Here is an 18955-nt window from a genome sequence, read left to right as displayed (position 1 = left end):
CTAATGCTTTCCATTGGCAAAATCCAAACAGAAGCCTAGGGGTAAGGTGGTTTGGGTGATGTAGTTCATAGAGGTCAGCTTCCCAGAATAGGGTAGAGGGAGTTGGGTGGGAGGAGGGACAGCACACAGAATAACCAGCATAAAAGGGATCTAGGCAAGATCTGGACCCTTACCAAGAAAGTTTTACCTAAGTTCATAAATTCAAAATCTACTTTAAGGCTTAGTCTCCTTAGCTGTGAAATGGGGATAGTAATGCTTTTGTCCCAGGGTGATTGTGAGGATTCTATGGAGGGTGGGAAGGTATAAAACTGGAGACTCGGAGGTTAATGATGGTGGCCTGAACTTAGGTAGAAGCTTTGGGGATAGAGGAAGTAGATGACTATTCCAAGTTAACTCTTTTTTTTTTTTTAAAGATTTTATTTATTTATTTGAGAGAGAGAGAGAATGAGAGAGAGCAAGCACATGAGAGGGGGGAGGGTCAGAGGGAGAAGCAGACTCCCTGCCGAGCAGGGAGCCCGATACGGGACTCGATCCAGGGACTCCAGAATCATGACTTGAGCCGAAGGCAGTCGCTTAACCAACTGAGCCACCCAGGCGTCCCCAAGTTAACTCTTTATTAATGAGGGAAAATGTACAGAATTTAATAATTAATTACAAATGGGAGAGTGAAAGAAAGCATTGTCAAAGACGACTCTTAGGTTTCTGGCTTGGGCCACTAGATGAATGGTAAGACTAGTAACTGATGTTCAAAGACAGGAAATACAAGGGAAAGCACAGATTTTGGGTGTATGAGAGATGTGGAATAGAGATTCTTTCAGTTTTGTAAATGTAGATTTTTTTAGTTGTGGTAAAATACACATTATGTGAAATTTACTACTTTAACCATATAAAAATATAATCACAATTCAGTGGCATTAAGTCTATTCACAATGTTGTACAACTGTCACTAATACTTATTCCAGACCTTTTTCATCACCCCAAAAGGAAACCCCATCCATATTAAGCAGTCAGTCATTCCTCAGTACCTGTAGATTTTGACATTTGTGTGACATCCAAAAACAGATGTTAAGTAGCTATTTGGATATGTAATACTGAAGCTCAAAATAAAAATTCAGACTGAAGGATATAGATTTTTGAATCATTAGCATATAGATAGGGAGCTCTTAACCTGCGGCCCATGAACCTGAGTGAAAATCCCAGTCTTGAATTGGATGTAAAATGTATATAGGTGTATATGTTTTTTTTTTTTTTAAGATTTTATTTATTTGAGAGAGAGAGCACACAAGTTGGGGGGGAGGGGCATAGGGAGAAGCAGCCTCCCCACTGAGCAGGACTCAAGTCCCAGGACCTTGAGATCATGACCTGAGCCGAAGGCAGATGCTTAACCGACTGAGCCACCAGGTGCCCCAGTATGTATGTTTATTTTTATGAAGAAAGACATTAATCAGATTCTCAAAGGAATTTCTTAACCTGAACAAAGTTACTAATCAATGATGCTCATAGTAAATGAAGCCGGTGAGGGGATGGGGGGAAGTGGTTAAGAAAACTCAGGGAAAGTGAGTAGTGAGAAAAGAATGAGGATGGGACCTTGGGTAACATTTAAGGTATAGAGAGGTCCAAAGGGTGTTCTCTTAAATACAAGAAATAAAATTCATGTCTGCTTCAAGATAAGTAAAGGCTTTTAAAGGGCAATGTCATTTCCTACTTGTTAGATACACCTCACAGGTTGCCTTTGTCAAATACCCAAACATTCATTTCATAAACTCATTCATTTGTGCTCTTGAATAGATGGTCTAATTAAGTGACTAGCCATAACTTCTTCCTGATTTAGTCTTATTTTTGGCCATTAGATTGGTGGGGAGAGTATCATTTACAAAGTCAATAATAGAGAATTGACTAAGTTGTCATAATTTGCAATAAGCATGTGTGCACGCCTGTGTGTATCTAGTATATTGTGGACTTTATGATAAACCAGTAGTTCTCAAAGTATGGGATCTGAACCAACAGCATCAGCATCACCTGAATTTGTAAGAAATATTTGTTGGGTCCTACCACAGACCTGCTGAATCAGAAACTCACGGGACCCAGCCTTTCAGGTGATTCTGATGTAAGTTAAAGTTTGAGAACAACTGAGATAGACCATTCCTGGCCAACTTGTTTCAGTTCATAAGTAAAACCTGGTTTCCTGGTTCTTTCATTAACTTTTATTTGGTAAGATATGGATGGCAACATTTTGCAATGTCTGATGAGTTCCTCATGAAAAAAGTTGAACATTCTTGTCTATTTGTGACCTTCTCCACCACTCTGAATTACTGATACAAATACTATTCCCTACATGTTATTTTCTTCTTTGGTGTGTAGTACTTATCTTCAACATAAATTGCAAACTGTCAAGTTATTAAAATGCCATGGAAAAGGAAATAATTATTTATGTGAATACTCTGTCTTATCCATCCAGCCCTTTGTTTTGGAATCTCCCAGTCTTCTGAGTCATAGCCTTGGCTTCAGAGATTATGAAATGAACCTCACTGAAATTGCACCCTTCTTCTCTCTTCTCTACCCCTATCAAGACATTTTTCAGCTACGTGGCCTTGCCTAGAGATGCAATAGCTATGTACAAGTCCCTTGAGTTCCCTAACATTAGTTGCCGTAGTCAGAAAAAAAGTAGAAGCCACACACTGAATTTGAAGAGAATTGGACTTTGTTATCAAGGCCAATCAGGGAGTGTTTTCAGCTTCTGCTAGTTCAAGGAATAAGCCAGACAGCACTGTATTTTAGTTATTTCTGTTTTTCTAAGAGGATTGTACACTAATTGAAGGCATGGATGATGTCTTATCTTTGACCATGTTTTAACTAACACATACTAGGCACACAAACACTTGCCAAATTAGATTTACTTAATCCAGAAGTTAGAAGATAAAGAGTTTTAATTCTGGCTCTACTTCTAAGCCACTTTGAGTTAACTTAATTGACCTCTGTTTCCCTCATTCTGAGACAGAGTTTTATCCTGCTTACTTCCCAGTATCTTTATAAGAATCTAAAAAGAGAATATATATAAAGTACTCTTTAAAAGTCCAGAGAACTCTGTAAATATGAGGTTACATAATAATCTTGATTTATATGCTCTCTATTTTAGACGAATGATTAGTTCATTCTGGACTGTGGAGACAAGATAGTATAGTGGGCTAGAAGTTGAGATGCTGGTTTTAATCCTGATCCCCTTTAAATTTGTTGGGCCTTAATTTTCTTTTATCTCAAATGAGAAGCACAGAGCAAATTGGTATGGTGGTTCCCACCCTTGGTTATACATTGAAATCACCTGGTACTGAAAAATGCTGATGCCTGGAACTAACTAGCATAAGTTTGATTTAATTGGTTTGGGATGCATGCTAGGCCTTGAGAATTTTTTCTTCTCCTTTGCAGCCAAGGTTTGTTTTGTTTGTTTGTTTAAATCAGCAAAACCATTGTTCAGATACAATCTTACACAAAATTCCAGGTTACCAGTGAAGCTTCTGCAGTCATTTTTTTAGGACTTTAAGCTCTGCCAATCCTTTTTTCTCATATCCCATTTTAGAACTCCTAAGGCTTCATAGAACACTGTTAGAAAAACATTGGAATAGACCATTTTCAAGATCTCTTCCAGCTCCAAAACAATGTTAGGACCCTATGCCTTCTCACAAGATCTCTGTCCTTTTTCTTAATACCAATCTGACCCAGTGTCAGACTGATTATTGGAGGCTGGCTTTCAATTTACCTCCTGCTGATTACGCATTACGCTCGCTCTTTTGCTGCAAGGCAATGAATAGTCTAAAATTTAATAGGCAAAAAGACCTCCTGGGTTTCTTGTTGCCACCCCTCCCAGAGATTCTGAGTCAGTACATCCTGAGTGGGGGCCAGGTTGTCTGTATTTTCCACAAACAACTTTTCATGTTTTTGAAACAATTGGTTCATGGACCATGCTTTTGGGAATGATTGCTCTAAGACGATCTCAGTCTAAAGTAAAGAAATAAGGGATGCTGAAATGTGGGGACATAGTGGAATAGTGGATTTTCTCCTGAGCTCAGTGCCAGATCTACCAAAGAGGAGCATGTGGACATTTAAGACTTTAAATTCTATTCCATGGTATTTGACCACAGTTCTTTTTTTAAAGATTTTGTTTATTTGACAGAGAGAGACACAGCGAGAGAGGGAACACAAGCAGGGAGAGTGGGAGGGGGAGAAGCAGGCCCCCCTCGGAGCGGGGAGCCCGAGGCGGGGCTCGATCCCAGGACTTGGGATCATGACCCGAGCCGAAGGCAGACGCCTAACGACTGAACCATCCAGGCGCCCCTTGACTACAGTTCTTAGTTACTGCCCTAGAAATGCACCTGACAGCCATCTCTTCATCTGTGGCCAAGTCTGCAAGAGAGATGATAAGAACTGTGGTCAAGAGCAGTCAGGCAAGTAGGGTTTCAGATCTCTACCACTGTGACTCAACTGCTCTCTGTATGACTCTGAGCAAGTCACTTAATCTTAGGCCCAGGTTTTTCATCTGTAGGAAAGAATAAAACCCTCTTTCTAGGCCCAGGTTTTCATGAAAATTAAACAAGATGATCTTTGTAAAGCACACAGTAAAGTTTCCAGCACACAGTAAATTTTGATAAATAGTAAGTATTATGTCAGCAGAGTCTGGACTGATAATCAGTTTTTGTTTTATCCTTAGGTGGTGTTTCTCTGAAATGAAATACATAAAACGTTTTATTTCAGGTAAGTGTTCATCTTATATCTGCTGAGGTTCTCAAGTTCAACATCTTACTTACTACTCTCCTGTACCATGTTCTACCCACAAAGCCAGGAAATTGGTTGCTATGCTCTCAGAGCACTCATTAAAGGATGAACTAAATCCCACCAAGAAGCTTCTTACAATTTTGGATCTCTAAGAAACTTCTTAGGGGAGGACACAGACTTGACTTCCCTCTGATCTGGCTTTGAGACTATTTTTGCTGCAAAGGTGGGAGGAAAAAAAATTACAAAATTGAACTTGAGGCTATTGTAGAAATTCTTTGGCTATAGCCACTGATGATACTAGTTCACATTAATTCACACAGAGAGTAATGTTTAAGTGGGTTTTTTTTAATTTTTAAATTTTTTAAAAATTAAATTAAATTTTTTAAAGATTTTATTTATTTATTTGACACAGAGAGAAAGACAGCCTAGAAAGGGAACACAAGCAGGAGGAGTAGGAGAGGGAGAAGCAGGCTCCCCGCTGAGCAGGGAGCCCAATGTAGGGCTCGATCCCAGCACCCTGGGGCGCTTAACGACTGAGCCACCCAGGCACCCCTGACTGTTTGTTTAGAGGGCAGTGAGAGGAATGTTCTACCTAAAGCCTTGAGGCAGACAGATAAGTGATTTAGTTTTGAAGGTGTTTAAACAGAAAGCCAAAGGTCTGCTGTGATAACCATGGTGTATCTTTAGCAAAAAGTAAAGGTGAGTGAATGTTTCTCATCTGTGTACGTTCAAAGGGAAATAGGAGTAGTCCAACAGAAACTTTCACTGGGCTCATTGATGTAATTGTAATTATTGATATTATAGTAAGATGAACCATGATTTGAACCCTCGACATCCTTTTTCCATGTGAGCTTAAGATGATCAAAAGGGTATTGTTGAATTTGTTTCCCTTTCTATAGAGATCTAAATTAATAACTCATTTCTCCAATCCCAGACCATACAATTTGCATCCTTAGTATCACAGTTTGCCTCATTAATATCAGTCAGTTTCTGTTGTGGCTATTTTGGAGAAAGCTTAGACTTGCCACCAATGTCTGGAACTAAACTCTCCACATAATTCCAACCAAATGACTGTTGACTATTTGAGAGGGTTCCCTCCAACAAAAGGAAAACTTTTTGTCATAGTTCTTTGTGGATATGCTTTTGAAAAATTTTTAAAATAGTAAAAGAGCTATGAGTGTGTGTGTTTGAGGAAGAGAGAGGGTGGTTTTCGGTTTAGTGAAACAAAAGCAATTCTATTTGAACTACATTTGTTGTCATAATTTTAGAAGCTGACAGGGTACCTAGCTGGCTCAGTCAGTAAAGTATGAGACTCTTAATTACTGGGTCGTGAGTTCGAGCCCCTCACTGGGTGTGGAGCCTTAAAAAAAATATATATATATATATTTTAAAGATTTTATTTATTTATTTGACACAGAGAGAGCGAGCACAAGTAGGCAGAAAGGCAGGCAGAGGGAGAGGGAGAAGCAGACTCCCCGCTGAGCAGGGAGCCTGATGCGGGGCTCGATCCCAGAACCCTGGGATCATGACCTGAGCCGAAGGCAGACGTCTAACCGACTGAGCCACCCAGGCGCCCCTATATATATATATATTAAAGCTGAGCTTTGAAGAATGGGTGGATGGATTTTAGCTAAATCAAGGAATGTGCAAGTTACATAAAAGAGAATTATCCTGGGGCACCTGGGTGGCTCAGTTGGTTGAGCGACTGCCTTCGGCTCGGGTCATGATCCTGGAGTCCCGGGATCGAGTCCCACATCGGGCTCCCTGCTCAGCGGGCTCCCTGCTCAGTGGGGAGTCTGCTTCTCCCTCTGACCCTCCCCCCTCTCATGTACTTTCTCTCATTCTCTCTCTCTCAAATAAATAAATAAAATCTTTAAAAAAAAAAAAAAAAGAATTACCCTGAAATTGGGAAGGGAGAATTGTTAAAAATCTCACATGACATCTTTTGTAGTTTGAACCTTTCTTTAACTTAGGTATACTCAATGCATATGTAAAATCTTACATACATTTATCTGAAAATTGCCATTGTTATCTGCATTGGTAGCTCTCCAAATCCTATGCTTGTGCTTATGAAGGAAGAACCTTTACTGCTGCCATTACATTTGACTCAGTTCTTACATAGGGAATTTCATTCTCCTTGGCCTTGTTCCTAATCTCTTCTTGTCTCATGATAGCATCAGCATATTTCTGCACTTACAGACATATTATCTGGTTGAGATCTTGAGATATCCAGGCAGATCCTGTGCCCATCTTTGTCTTGTTCTCTTTGTTTTTATGGTAGTTCCCTAAACAGATGTTTAGAGCTGAGACTGTTTCTTTTTAATGTCCTTCAATGTAAGTTGTTGATATAGTGTCAAAGCATTGTTCAGTGAAACCCCTTCTGGGCTTGGGGCAGAACATTTCAGTTGAGGTAAGGCTTTGATGATCTGTTTCCATCAAAGGAATAACAAGTTTTAGAATATATATAAAATCATACAGGTTTTTACAGACAATTTCAGGAGGTTCACAAAGTTTCTGAAGCTCCTCTTTTGAGCCTTGGCTTAGAAAACAAAAGCAGATGCCTGGCTGGCTCAGTCAGTAGAGCGTATGACTCTTGATCTTGGGGTCGTGAGTTGGGTGTAGAGATTACTAAAAAAAGAAACTTAAAAAAAAGAAAACAAAAACAAGCAAACAAACCCTTTCCAGGCAGTGGCTAAACAGTATATCATTCAAGCAATCCTGCATAAATGTGATTTCTTAATTTATATTAAACAGCATTAAGTTCATAGTTATACCTGGAGTACAGATAGTCTGTATTCTACGATTGTGTGCTTTATTTCTCAGATCTTTCTTTAGAAGTGAGATTGGCCGGGCGCCTGGGTGGCTCGGTTGGTTAAGCGACTGCCTTCGGCTCAGGTCATGATCCTGGAGTCCCCGGATTGGGTCCCGCATCAGGGTCCCTGCTCAGCAGGGAGTCTGCTTCTCCCTCTGACCCTACCCCCTCTCGTGCACTCTCTCTCACTCTATCTCAAATAAATAAATAAAATCTTTAAAAAAAAAGATTTTATTTATTTGACAGAGAGAGCGTACAAGTAGGGGAAGTGGCAGGCAGAGGGAGAGTGAGAAGCAGGCTCCCCGCTGAGCAGAGAGCCCAGGATCATGACCTGAGCCAAAGGCAGACGCTCAATCAACTGAGCCACCCAGGCACCCCTATAATATTACCATCTTAACCATTTTTTTTTAAAGATTTTTAATTTATTTTTTGACAGAGAGAGACCTAGCAAGAGAGGGAACACAAGCAGGGGGAGTGGGAGAGGGAGAAGCATGCTTCCCACGGATCAGGGAGCCCGATGCAGGGCTCGATCCCAGGACCCTGGGATCATGACCTGAGCCAAAGGCAGATGCCTAACGAATGAACCACCCAGGCACCCCCATCTTAACCATTTTTAAGTGTACAGCTCAGTGGCATTAAGTCCATTCACACCGCTGGGCAACCATTACCACCATTCATCTCAGAACTCTTTTTGTCTTATTAAACTGAAACTCTGTACCCCTTAAGCATTAACTCCCATTCCTCCAACCCCTGGTTCTTGGCAATTACCGTTTTTCTTTTTGTCTCTATGAATTTGACTAGTACAGGTGCCTCATGTAAGTGGAATCTCATAGTATGTTTTTTCTGTGACTGGCTTATTTCACTCAACATAATGTTCTCAGTGTTCATCTGTGTTGTAGCATGTGTCATAATATCCTTTTTAAGATTGAATATTACAGTGTATGTATATATACCACATTTTGTCCATTCATATGTTGGACATTTGGGTTGCTTCTGTTCCTTGTCTATTATGAATAGTGCTGCCATGAACATGAGTGTACAAATATCTCTTCAAGTCCCTGCTTTCGATTCTTTTGGGTGTGTCCCTAGAGGTGAAATTTCTAGATTGTATGGTAATTCTATTTTTAATTTTTTGAGGACTCACCATACTGTTTTTCATAACAGCCACACCATTTTACATTCCCAGCAATAGTGCACAAGAGTTCTAATTTCTCCACATCTTTGACAATAGTTATTATTTTTTTAATAGTAGCCGTCCTAATGGATGCAATGGAGCAGGTTTGGGACAAAAAACTTGGAAAGACACCCTGAGACTATAGTACTTTAAGAACTTTTTAAGGCACCAGTGTACGGGGAGGGAGGTGTTAAGAGAATAGAGCAGGGGCACCTGGGTGGCTCAGTCAGTTGAGTGTCAGACTCTTAGTTTTGGCTCAGGTCACGATCCTCAGGGTTGTGGGTTCGAGCAGGTTGAGGTGTCTGCTTGAGATTCTTTCCTTACCTCTTCCCTCCTCCCTTCCATTCATATTAGAAACAAAACCTTAAAATATCTAAGACTAAGCATAAAAAGAAATGCACAAAAACCTATATGAAGAAAACTTTAAGACTACTGATGGACAAAAAGATGGCCTGAATAAATGGCAAAACAGGGCATGTTCCTCAATGATATACAGTGGCTCCCATTTTCACTCAGAGTAAAAGCCAAGGTCCTTACCAAACAACAACAACAACAAAACCCCCAGGACTCTTAAATACAGAGAACAAACTGGTGGCTGCCAGAGGGGAGGTGGGTGGGGTGATGGGTGAAACAGATTAAGGGAATCAAGAGTATACTTTGTAATGAACACTGAGTAATGTATAGAATTGTTGAATCATTATATTGTATACCTGAAACTAATACAACACTGTATGTTAATTATACTTCAGTTAAAAAAAAAGTCGAGGTCCTCGCAGTGGCTGTTTAGATTGTGAATGTTCTGCCCCCACCTTGCCTGATCTCTCCTACCACTCTGCTCCTTACCTCACTGCTGCAGCTACTCTGGCTTTCCTGCTTTTCCTTAAACAGTCTTTGTTCTCATTATTCCTTCTAATTGCCAACACTCTTCCTCCAGATAAGCCTTTGGCTAACTCCCTTGTCCACTTCAAGTTTTTGCTCAGTCTCGTCTTTTCTGTAAGGCCTACATGAATTTCAGCTCCACACCACTCCCCCATCCTCCAGAGAGTGGAGAGGGGCTGGAAACGGAGTTAATAATTGATCATGCCTATGTGAGGAAGCCTCCATAAAATTCCGTGCGGGGTTCAGAGAGCTTTCAGGCTCTCAAATACATTCGCATGTGGAGTTGGTTTTGCAACCCAACTCCACTGCAGCGGATGCTCCTGCACTCTCACCCTCTCAGACCTCGCCCTATGTATCTCTTCATCTGGCTATTCATCTGTATCCTCTATCATAACCTTTAATAAATTGATAAATATTTCCCTGAGTGAGCTGCTCTAGAAAATTAATTGAACTTGAGAAGAGGGTCATTGGAACCTCTGATCTACAGCTGGTTGATCAGAAGCACAGGTAATAGCTTGAGCTTACAATTAATATCTGAAATTGGGGAGTGGGGGATTCTCATAAGGCTGTACCTTTACCTTGAGATCTGACGCTATCTCTGGGTAGATAGTGTCAGAACTGACTTAAATTATAGGATACCCAGCTGGTGTTGTCAGAGACTTGCTTATTGTAAGGACACCCCCCCACCCCCCCGCTGTCTCATACATTTGGTGACCAAAAGTGTCAGAAGTGAAGTGTTCTCTATGAGTAGTAAAGGAGACTCAAAGGAGAGACAGTAGGGAAGACTGGGTTTTCCCTACCTAGGAAGGAAAGCTGAAGTTTTTCCTTTACACACCTATCTTTGTTTAAAAAGGTTATTTGATTATCGGGAAAAAATATTTGGATCTATTCTTCACCAAGACTTTCACTGCTGTTGTAAAACACAGATCAAATATCATTTTCCCCATTAAACTTTTCTTGATTTCTCTGACTAGAATAACTATCTTCCCTCCAAACCATTTTGGTAGTTTGTTTACTATCCCTTCCTCCAGGTTCCCTTAAGGCAATTACCATTTGCATTATATTTATTTGTACCATTAGAGCTAATTCCTTTCCCTATTCACAGTCTTCATTTTCGTATCTCACTGTAACATGTACATGGTAAGGTTTTTTGGTTGGTTTTTTTTTTTTTTGTCCCCAGCTTTGAGGGGATATAATTGACATATATTGTGTAAGTTTAAGATGTACAACATGATTGTATATTGCAAAATGCACATAGTAGGTACTAAGTGAACATTTAATAGACTAAAGATTAAATTAGAAAATGAAGAAAATAAGGTGTCAGGGATTCCCATCATTTTTGCAGCTGTGATATCCCATAACTATGATTTTGCTATTACAGTACCCTTTATCAAACTCCTTAAAATGACTGTAAGACTGCTATTGTTTCTATTGTTTTTAATAAACTAAAAAGTGAACTTTAATAGATTTAATTTTTAGGATCTCTTCATTATTTTAGAAAAAGCTAGAACAATTTGAGGTGTTTTATGACCAGTGTTAGAAGTTGTGTTTTAAATCCTTCTGCTATGTTGGAGGTATCCATTCAGTTAGATCTTTCCAATAAGCCAGTTGCCAAGTTTAACTTTGGGATAACAAGTTAGCACACAGGCATTATGTCTTTCGTGACATAACTTTACTGTCCCCATCCTGCCTTTCCCCAAACAGAAGTGATTACTGTTTTCTCTGTGCTCCAATTGAAGCTACTTCTATTATCCCGCTGTTGTGTAATTACTTTTTTATGTGTCTGTCTTCCCTTCTAAATAGTGAGCTCTTTAAGGATAGGGATTGTGTGTTGGTAATTTCCACTTTCCCCATAGTTTCTGGGACTGGGACATTGTGGGTATTAAATAAATGATAGATGTATTAATATAAATAAAGTATATTCTGACAAGGATTCTGGCCAAATGACTGTACCAAAGACAATCTCTTCAGATGGCTTAGTGGTAAAATGTCAGGATTTGATTAAATGATGAATTTTGTGTATTCAGCCTATGGTATGGTTAATTGCCCTTAAGAACCTTTTCTTTAATTGTTGTTGTTGTTGTTGTTTTGGGATTTTGTTTTGTTTTGTTTTAAGTAATCTCTACAGCCTACGTGGGGCTTAACTCACAACCCTGAGATCAAGAGTTGCATGTTGTTATCTATTGAGCCAGCCAGGCACCTTTAAGGGCCTTCTCTTTGTAAACCACATTTTGTTTGGATCCTACCCATTTCTCTATCTCATTGTCTTTCATCTTTCACCTGGAGTTTGTAGGAAGTAAATAGTGACTAAGAGGTCAGTTGTTACTCCACCACCATCTCTAAGAACTTGGAAATAAGGGAAGTTAGACTTATGACTGAGAATTAAATTTTAACATTAACATATATCAAGGCAAAGTTATCAAAAATCATCTTAAAAAGGAAAACTGGACAAATTAAGACTTGATTAAAGATATTTATCTAAAGAACATTCACTGAAGCACTGTTGGTTAGCAGTGGCAACATAGAAACAGGTCAGCGAGAGGCATACTCAGGTTGTGCCTTACTGTCCAAGGGAGAGAATGTAGCCAACCAGCTTGAACATTCCTATCTCCCATCTGTGGCCTGATGCTATTAAACCTTTGAAACATGCAATTTAATTTCCCTACCTCAAATTCCAAGTTAATCAAGCAACTTTCTTTCCGATTATGACTTGTTTCTTATGTGTATCTTTCTACAAGGAGAAAATGAACTTCATGCCAAAGCAAATATTATCATCACTATGACAGTTAATCTATTTCATTGAAAAGAATCATTTGCCATTCTGGTTTTACATCAGCCTCTGACCCCTTTTTAATGTTAGTTTGAATTGTAGGTTTTATCTTAGTAAAGAGCCAAAACCAAGTTTCTGAGCCTAAAAATTGAAGTCCAGATCCTGGACTTCAGTGAATTCAACAAGATAAATTCCACTTTGTTGAATTTTACCTCATATAATTGTCAAATGTAACCCCTTCACATCCTCCCCATTGCCATTGCCTTAATTCACCTACTTATTATTTTTCCTCTGGATTAAAATAATAGCATCTCAACTCATTTTCTGGCCATCAGTCAGAATACACTGCACACTGATATATCTTTAAAACATAAGTTTCTTTTTTTTTTTTTTTAAAGATTTATTTATTTATTTGAGAGAGCAAGAATGAGAGAGAGTACATGAGAGGGGGGAGGGTCAGAGGGAGAAGCAGGCTCCTCGCTGAGCAGGGAGCCCGATGCCGGACTCGATCCCGGGACTCCAGGATCATGACATGAGCTGAAGGCAGTCGCCCAACCAACTGAGCCACCCAGGCGCCCAAAACATAAGTTTCATTACGTTAACTTTTAAAGTATTTAATGGTATTCTGCAATGTCCTCCATTCCATTACCTTTCATATCTTGTTCCTCAGCCCTGCCTGGAAAATTCTGTCTCCCATATTCATTATGCTAACTTATATTAATGCTTTAAGACTCAGCACCAGATCTGCTCCAAGAAACTTTAACTGACCCCCACAATTTGGTTTAGATATTCCTCTTTTGCACTTCCATGACATCCTGTCCTTACCTCTATCATACTATCCACTACACTATAGAGCAATTGTTTACTCATATGTCTCCCCTACTGGACAGTGAATTTCTTCACGGCAGCGATAGGGATATTGTCTGAATCTTTTCTATATTCCCTAGCTCTTAGTATAATACTTGATCTGTTAAATGAATTTAAGAACCTCTCTTATAACTTTATTCATTTCATTTAAACTTCAACAAGCTTCTGCATCTCCTTTCATCTCTTCCAATCTGAACATTTATCCCTAGTTACTTTTTTCCCCACTTTGAACTTGTCACACTCTTGCTGTTTCCTCAGAGCCATATGACCCACAAAGTACCATGTGTGTGTGCATGTGTGTCCATTAAGGAGATTGTCAGGTATCACAAGTTTATGAAATATCATTTTAATATATAATTCCTCATAGGGCGCCTGGGTGGCTCAGTTGTTAAGCGTCTGCCTTCGGCTCGGGTCATGATCCCAGGGTCCTGGGATTAAGTCCCCACATCAGACTCCCTGCTTACTGGGAAGCCTGCTTCTTCCTCTCCCACTCCCCTGCTTGTGTTCCCTCTCTCGCTGTCTCTCTCTCTCTCTGTCAAATAAATAAATAAAATCTTAGGGCGCCTGGGTGGCTCAGTTGGTTGAGCGACTGCCTTCGGCTCAGGTCATGATCCCAGGGTCCTGGGATCCAGCCTCGCATCGGGTTCCCTGCTCTGCGGGGAGCCTGCTTCTCCCTCTCCCACTCCCCCTGCTTGTGTTCCCTCTCTCTCTGTCAAATAAATAAATAAAATCTTTAAATAAATAAATAAATAAATAAAATCTTAAAAAAAAGAGAAAGAGAGAGATTTCAAGATTCTAGCAGAATCTTGTCATTTATTAAAATATATATATATATATAATTCCTCCCATAGAATACAATATGATTGAATAAAAATAGTTTAAATAAAATGTAACTGAAAATGTAGGTAACCTCTGGCTCTTAAAATTACTACATAAATGATAGCAAGTAGACAAAAAAAAAAAAATCTTTGAGATGAAAATCCTAAGCAGTTGGCTAGGTTCACCCACTACCTTAATGAGTACTGCACACCACACAGAGCATCCAACTGAGATTTATGCTTCAGTAAAATCACTCTATGGGGATTTTCAAGGTCTTGTGAGCTTTCAAGGTTGCTCATGAAAGTTATACAAATATTGAATCTGAGAATGCCAGGTCTGCAGTACCACATATATATGCTAGGCTTGATGATGTATTAAACAATGTAAGTTATGGGTTTTGACCTCAAAAAGTATACAGATGTTTCCCTTTATTCAAAGGACTCATGAATTTCCACCTCCTCTAGGAAATCCTATTTCGAAGAGGTAGTGAATGAATGGTCTCTTTACAGATACATTTTTAATTATTGGATAATGACTGTGATTGCTTTAGATTTATAGATTAATCTGGGGGGTAATTTGTATTTTTTGCAATATTGAGTCTCCTTATCCAGGAGACTCAATTTCTCTATTAATTCAGGTCTTCTTCTGTGGCCCTCAGTAAAATTTTGTATCTTTTCATATAGACCCATACATTTTTTTTTTTTTTAAGATTTTATTTATTTGACAGAGAGAGACACAGCAAGAGAGGGAACACAAGCAGGGGGAGTGGGAGAGGGAGAAGAAGGCTTCCCGCCAGGCAGGGAGCCTGATGTGGGGCTCGATTCCAGGACCCTGGGATCATGACCTGAGCCGAAGGCAAACACTTAACGACTGAGCCACCCAGGCGCCCCTAGACCCATACATTTATTGTTAGCTTTATTCATAGATATTTTAAATTTTGTTGCTATTTAAGTGATAGTTTTTCCATTATTTTTTCTGATTATTATAAGTATCTAGAAAGGCTATTTCATTGTAAATTTATTTTGTGACTGGGCACCTTACCAAAATCTTGTTATTTCTATAATTTCTAGAGTCATGGAGTAGTCCTAAGATAGGAAAGGAGGGGCAGTGGAAATTTTCTTGTCCAACCTTCTCATGTACAGATAAAACTCAGAGTAGTCCAAACAGGTTTGACTGAAATCTTAGGCCTCATGAATCTCTAGTCATTGAGTTTGACAAAATATTGTAAAGAGGCAAGGGAGCAAGACTGAGACAACAGACTGCTAAGGTTGGACCTCTTAAATCTGTATCTTGATGTGGTCATTACCAATCCAAGCTTTACAAATTCAGAAATTCAATGTACAGCTTGTCTTAGGAGGGATCCAGTCTCAGGAGATCAATTCACTCCTTTCTTTCTGGCAAGAAAAATTTATCAACAAGACAGCTAAGTTGCAGTTTAACATGGAAAATCTAATAACATCTAGGGCATTATCTTCTCATGGCCAGCTCTACTCAGGAGAGCAAATTAGAGATCCCAGAATCACAGCAAAGAGAACGGGATGTTTTTATGTGGTATTTACATTAAGATATGGTACTCTGATATTCTTTTCTGTTTTAATCATGATATTAGATAAATGTCCAATGATGTTTCTTTCCAAATAACTCTGATAGGCGTTATAGTGAGAGAAAACTTTCCCTAGGCAATGGCTGAAACAGTGATAAATGTTTCAGTATTTTCTCTTCTAAAAACTGTCATTCCTTCGCTCTCTCGTGACCAACATGTTAGTTTTAAAAGAGTAGAGCTTCTCTTAGATTAGCTCTATTTTAACTCCATGGCTTCCTTTCTAGAGAAGAACCCTAAGTTCCATGCTGAAATGTATTTAGGCTGTACTTTAATCTTACCAGCTTGCTTATTTATTTATTTATTTATGGGGGCGGGGCAGAGGAAGAGGGAGAGAGAGAATCCGAAGCAGGCTCGGTACTCCACACTCAGTGCAGAGCACAACCAGCCCTGACATCATGACCTGAACAAAAATCAAGAGTCACACATCCAACCAACTGAACCACCCCGGTGCCCCTATCATCTTTTAAGCAGATTACTTCAGGAATATTTCCATAGATGGGTTAAACGTTTATTAATGTTGATACTTGTTAACTGCCTTTCAAGGGTATAGTAGGTATGTTTAAAATCTGGTCCCCAAATTCTATATATACCTTTTTTTGGTCCTATAGCTTCCCTATCAAACATAACACAGCTTCTTGAGATCAACTATGAAACTGGCCACTAAGCATGACCCATCAGTAGTTATTGAAATTCAGGGATTGTCAGGATTCTCTGTTAGGTGGAGTTGCCCACCTGCTCAATCTTTTGTCAGAACTGTTACTGTTGCTTTAGGTGGCATTTATCTGGGTGGGCCCAACTGACCAGGCTACTGTGTGATTTGGAATTGTTGGACTAGAATGAAAATATGTACCCTGAATGTCAGTAATGGTATTGGAAATCTCTGAAAGATAAATTGGAGAATTGAAATCCCTAACACGGTTTGAGGTTGGATAAGCTTGGAGTGGAGTGGATAAGCCCATTTAAGCAGCAAAGCTGAGATGTCCTAGATCTATGCTGAGAAACAAGTAAAGTGCTTCTAATTCATTTTATTGGCTGCTGCTCATTCAGTAAGTAAGTGGATCAGCCAGATTTTAGGCCTCAGGCCCCTGAATACCCAGTGCAGTTACCACAGTTACCCTACGCTGGAAGGTAAGGATGGTACTATATTAAGTAGCACACTCAAGAACTTGGGGTTTATCTCAGTACTCACCAGCTGGGAAGAGATAAGGATGGAACTTACGCAGGCTTTTCTTTTGGCTCTTGCTTGCCTCCAGGGCTTACAGGACTCAGGAGAAATTTAATGAATAAAGGAATTTATAAATAGAGCTGTCTGAAAATGTAGAGACCATCTTGAGAGTGATTTCTTCTGTACTTGAAGTATTTACGTGAGGCAGCCAGGGTTGCTAAACACAGGGAATGACTGCTCTGGATGGAGGATGGATTAAGGATCTCCCAGTCCCGTTCTAGTTGTGAAATTCTGTAATTTCCAGGATCAGAGCAACTCTGGGAGGTTATCCAAGATCCAGGGTGGCCCCCAGCACAGACCTTCCTGGTGGGAGTGGAGGGCAATTCTGAAAGTAATTATTTTTACTTGGGCTTAGTTTAATTTAGTTCACCCTGGTCGTTCAGTGACTCTCCTTAGACCCAATAAAACCCCTTATGATATGAGAAAACCATTTGACAACTCCATTTGGCACTGTGATCCAGGGATGTTCCCAGTTTAGTCTCAAAGCCAGCATTTCCTGGAGACATAGCAGAGAGCCTAATTAATACTGGAGTGACTTTAACTCCCACAGCTTGTTGACCTGGTAGCATTAGGAATATTCTGCCTTCTGCTGTGAAGTAGAGTAGTAGAGCACAGATCACTAGCAGAGAACTGACATATGGGGCCCAGAAAATTCCTCACAACTTATGATTTTGGATTCTGTGAGTCACAGACCCTCCCCACTTCATGGCTGCCACATTTGTATCTAATAAAGTAGGGCAGCTAAGGTAATTAAGCTAAGCTAATGTGTCTTTGGATTGATTTTAACTAAGAGGTGTACAGATCCCAGAGCTGATTTTAAACATCACCTGACAAAGTGTTTGTATTCTTTATAGCACTTGTCTTGATGAAGGGACATCTTATAACTTGTATTTTTCAGAAGGGCTAATATTCTTAATAATTTTACCTACTGCTTATCTTCGTTCTTTTTTTTTTTTTTTTTCCCAATTCCCTACTTAGAAGCCAGGCTCTGTGCAAGGGCTTTAGAAGACACAGAAATTAATTAGACATGCTCACACTAGCCAATCTGATAGAGGAGATAAAATTTAAAAAATAATTATAACATAAGGAAGAACAAATGATTAGGAGAATAATACCGATGAAGTAATATAGCAGTTTGGAGAGGTGGGGGAATTATTTCTGGATCAGAGAAAGGGAGAAACTACATTGGATTCATGGAATTTGAGCTTGCCTTTGTTAAGATAGCCTTTGAAGGATTTTGACTGATACAGAGCAAGGGCTTTACCCTTGGAAGGGACAGCGTGAGTGGTGGCATAGATGCAGGAAAGTCTGGGCCATTTTTAGGGAATTGTACATAGGCCAGTTTGAATAAAGATAAATAGTGGGAAAGAAAGGTGAAAGAATAGTTAGGGTTCAAATGGGAGCATCTTGAATGTGTGGTTGATATCTGGACTTCATTCAGTAATCCTTGGGGAGCCACTGCGGGTTTTGACCTGTCAGGAAGAAGACATGATCAGTGTTCTGCTTTAGGGCAGCAGTGGTTAGTGTGTAAAAGTCAGAAGCAGGATATTGAATCCAGAAGGAAAGTAAAAGGAATCTGAGATGATAGTCGTGGGATTAGAAAGGAAGTAATAACTTCAAGAGATCTTCAGATAGAATATATAGGACCTGGCAGGTAATCAGAGGGGGAACTGAAGATGATTCTTGGATTTCATGAACAAGTTAGAATAGTAAGACAGAGGGGCGCCTGGATTGTTCAGTCATTTAGCGTCCGCCTTCGGCTCAGGTCCTGATCCCAGGGTCCTGGGATCGAGTCCCACATCAGGCTCCCTGCTCAGCGGGAAGCCTGCTTCTCCCTCTCCCACTCCCCCTGCTTGTGTTCCCTCTCTTGCTGTGTTTCTCTCTGTCAAATAAATAAATAAAATCTTAAAAAAAAAAAAAAAAGAATAGTAAGACAGAGAAACAGATATGTTAAAAATCAGAGAAGGTAAGAAATATCATTTTGGAACATGATTATCTTGAGATGCTAGTGAGCAGGTAAGAGGAAATGTCCAACATTT

At 39.7% G+C, this 18955-nt stretch overlaps 1 protein-coding gene across 1 annotated transcript in view; it reads left to right on the top strand.

The window, feature by feature from the left end:
* The window catches only part of LOC118017981 (phospholipid-transporting ATPase FetA-like), a 118723-nt gene that overhangs the window by 3318 nt on the left and 96450 nt on the right, over positions 1-18955 (top strand). Inside the window, exon 2 of the mRNA XM_035016383.1 lies at positions 4703-4746. Within this exon, the coding sequence (XP_034872274.1) occupies positions 4719-4746 (28 nt within the window). The 5' untranslated portion in view covers positions 4703-4718. The remainder of the gene's footprint in view (positions 1-4702; positions 4747-18955) is intronic.

The sequence above is a fragment of the Mirounga leonina genome, unplaced genomic scaffold (genome assembly GCF_011800145.1).
Source record: "Mirounga leonina isolate KUSES-001 unplaced genomic scaffold, KU_Mleo_1.0 Mir_170, whole genome shotgun sequence".
Taxonomy (NCBI): Eukaryota; Metazoa; Chordata; class Mammalia; order Carnivora; family Phocidae; genus Mirounga; species Mirounga leonina.
The sequence above is the reverse complement of the archived record's forward strand: the minus strand, read 5'-3'. Positions and strand labels throughout refer to the sequence as shown.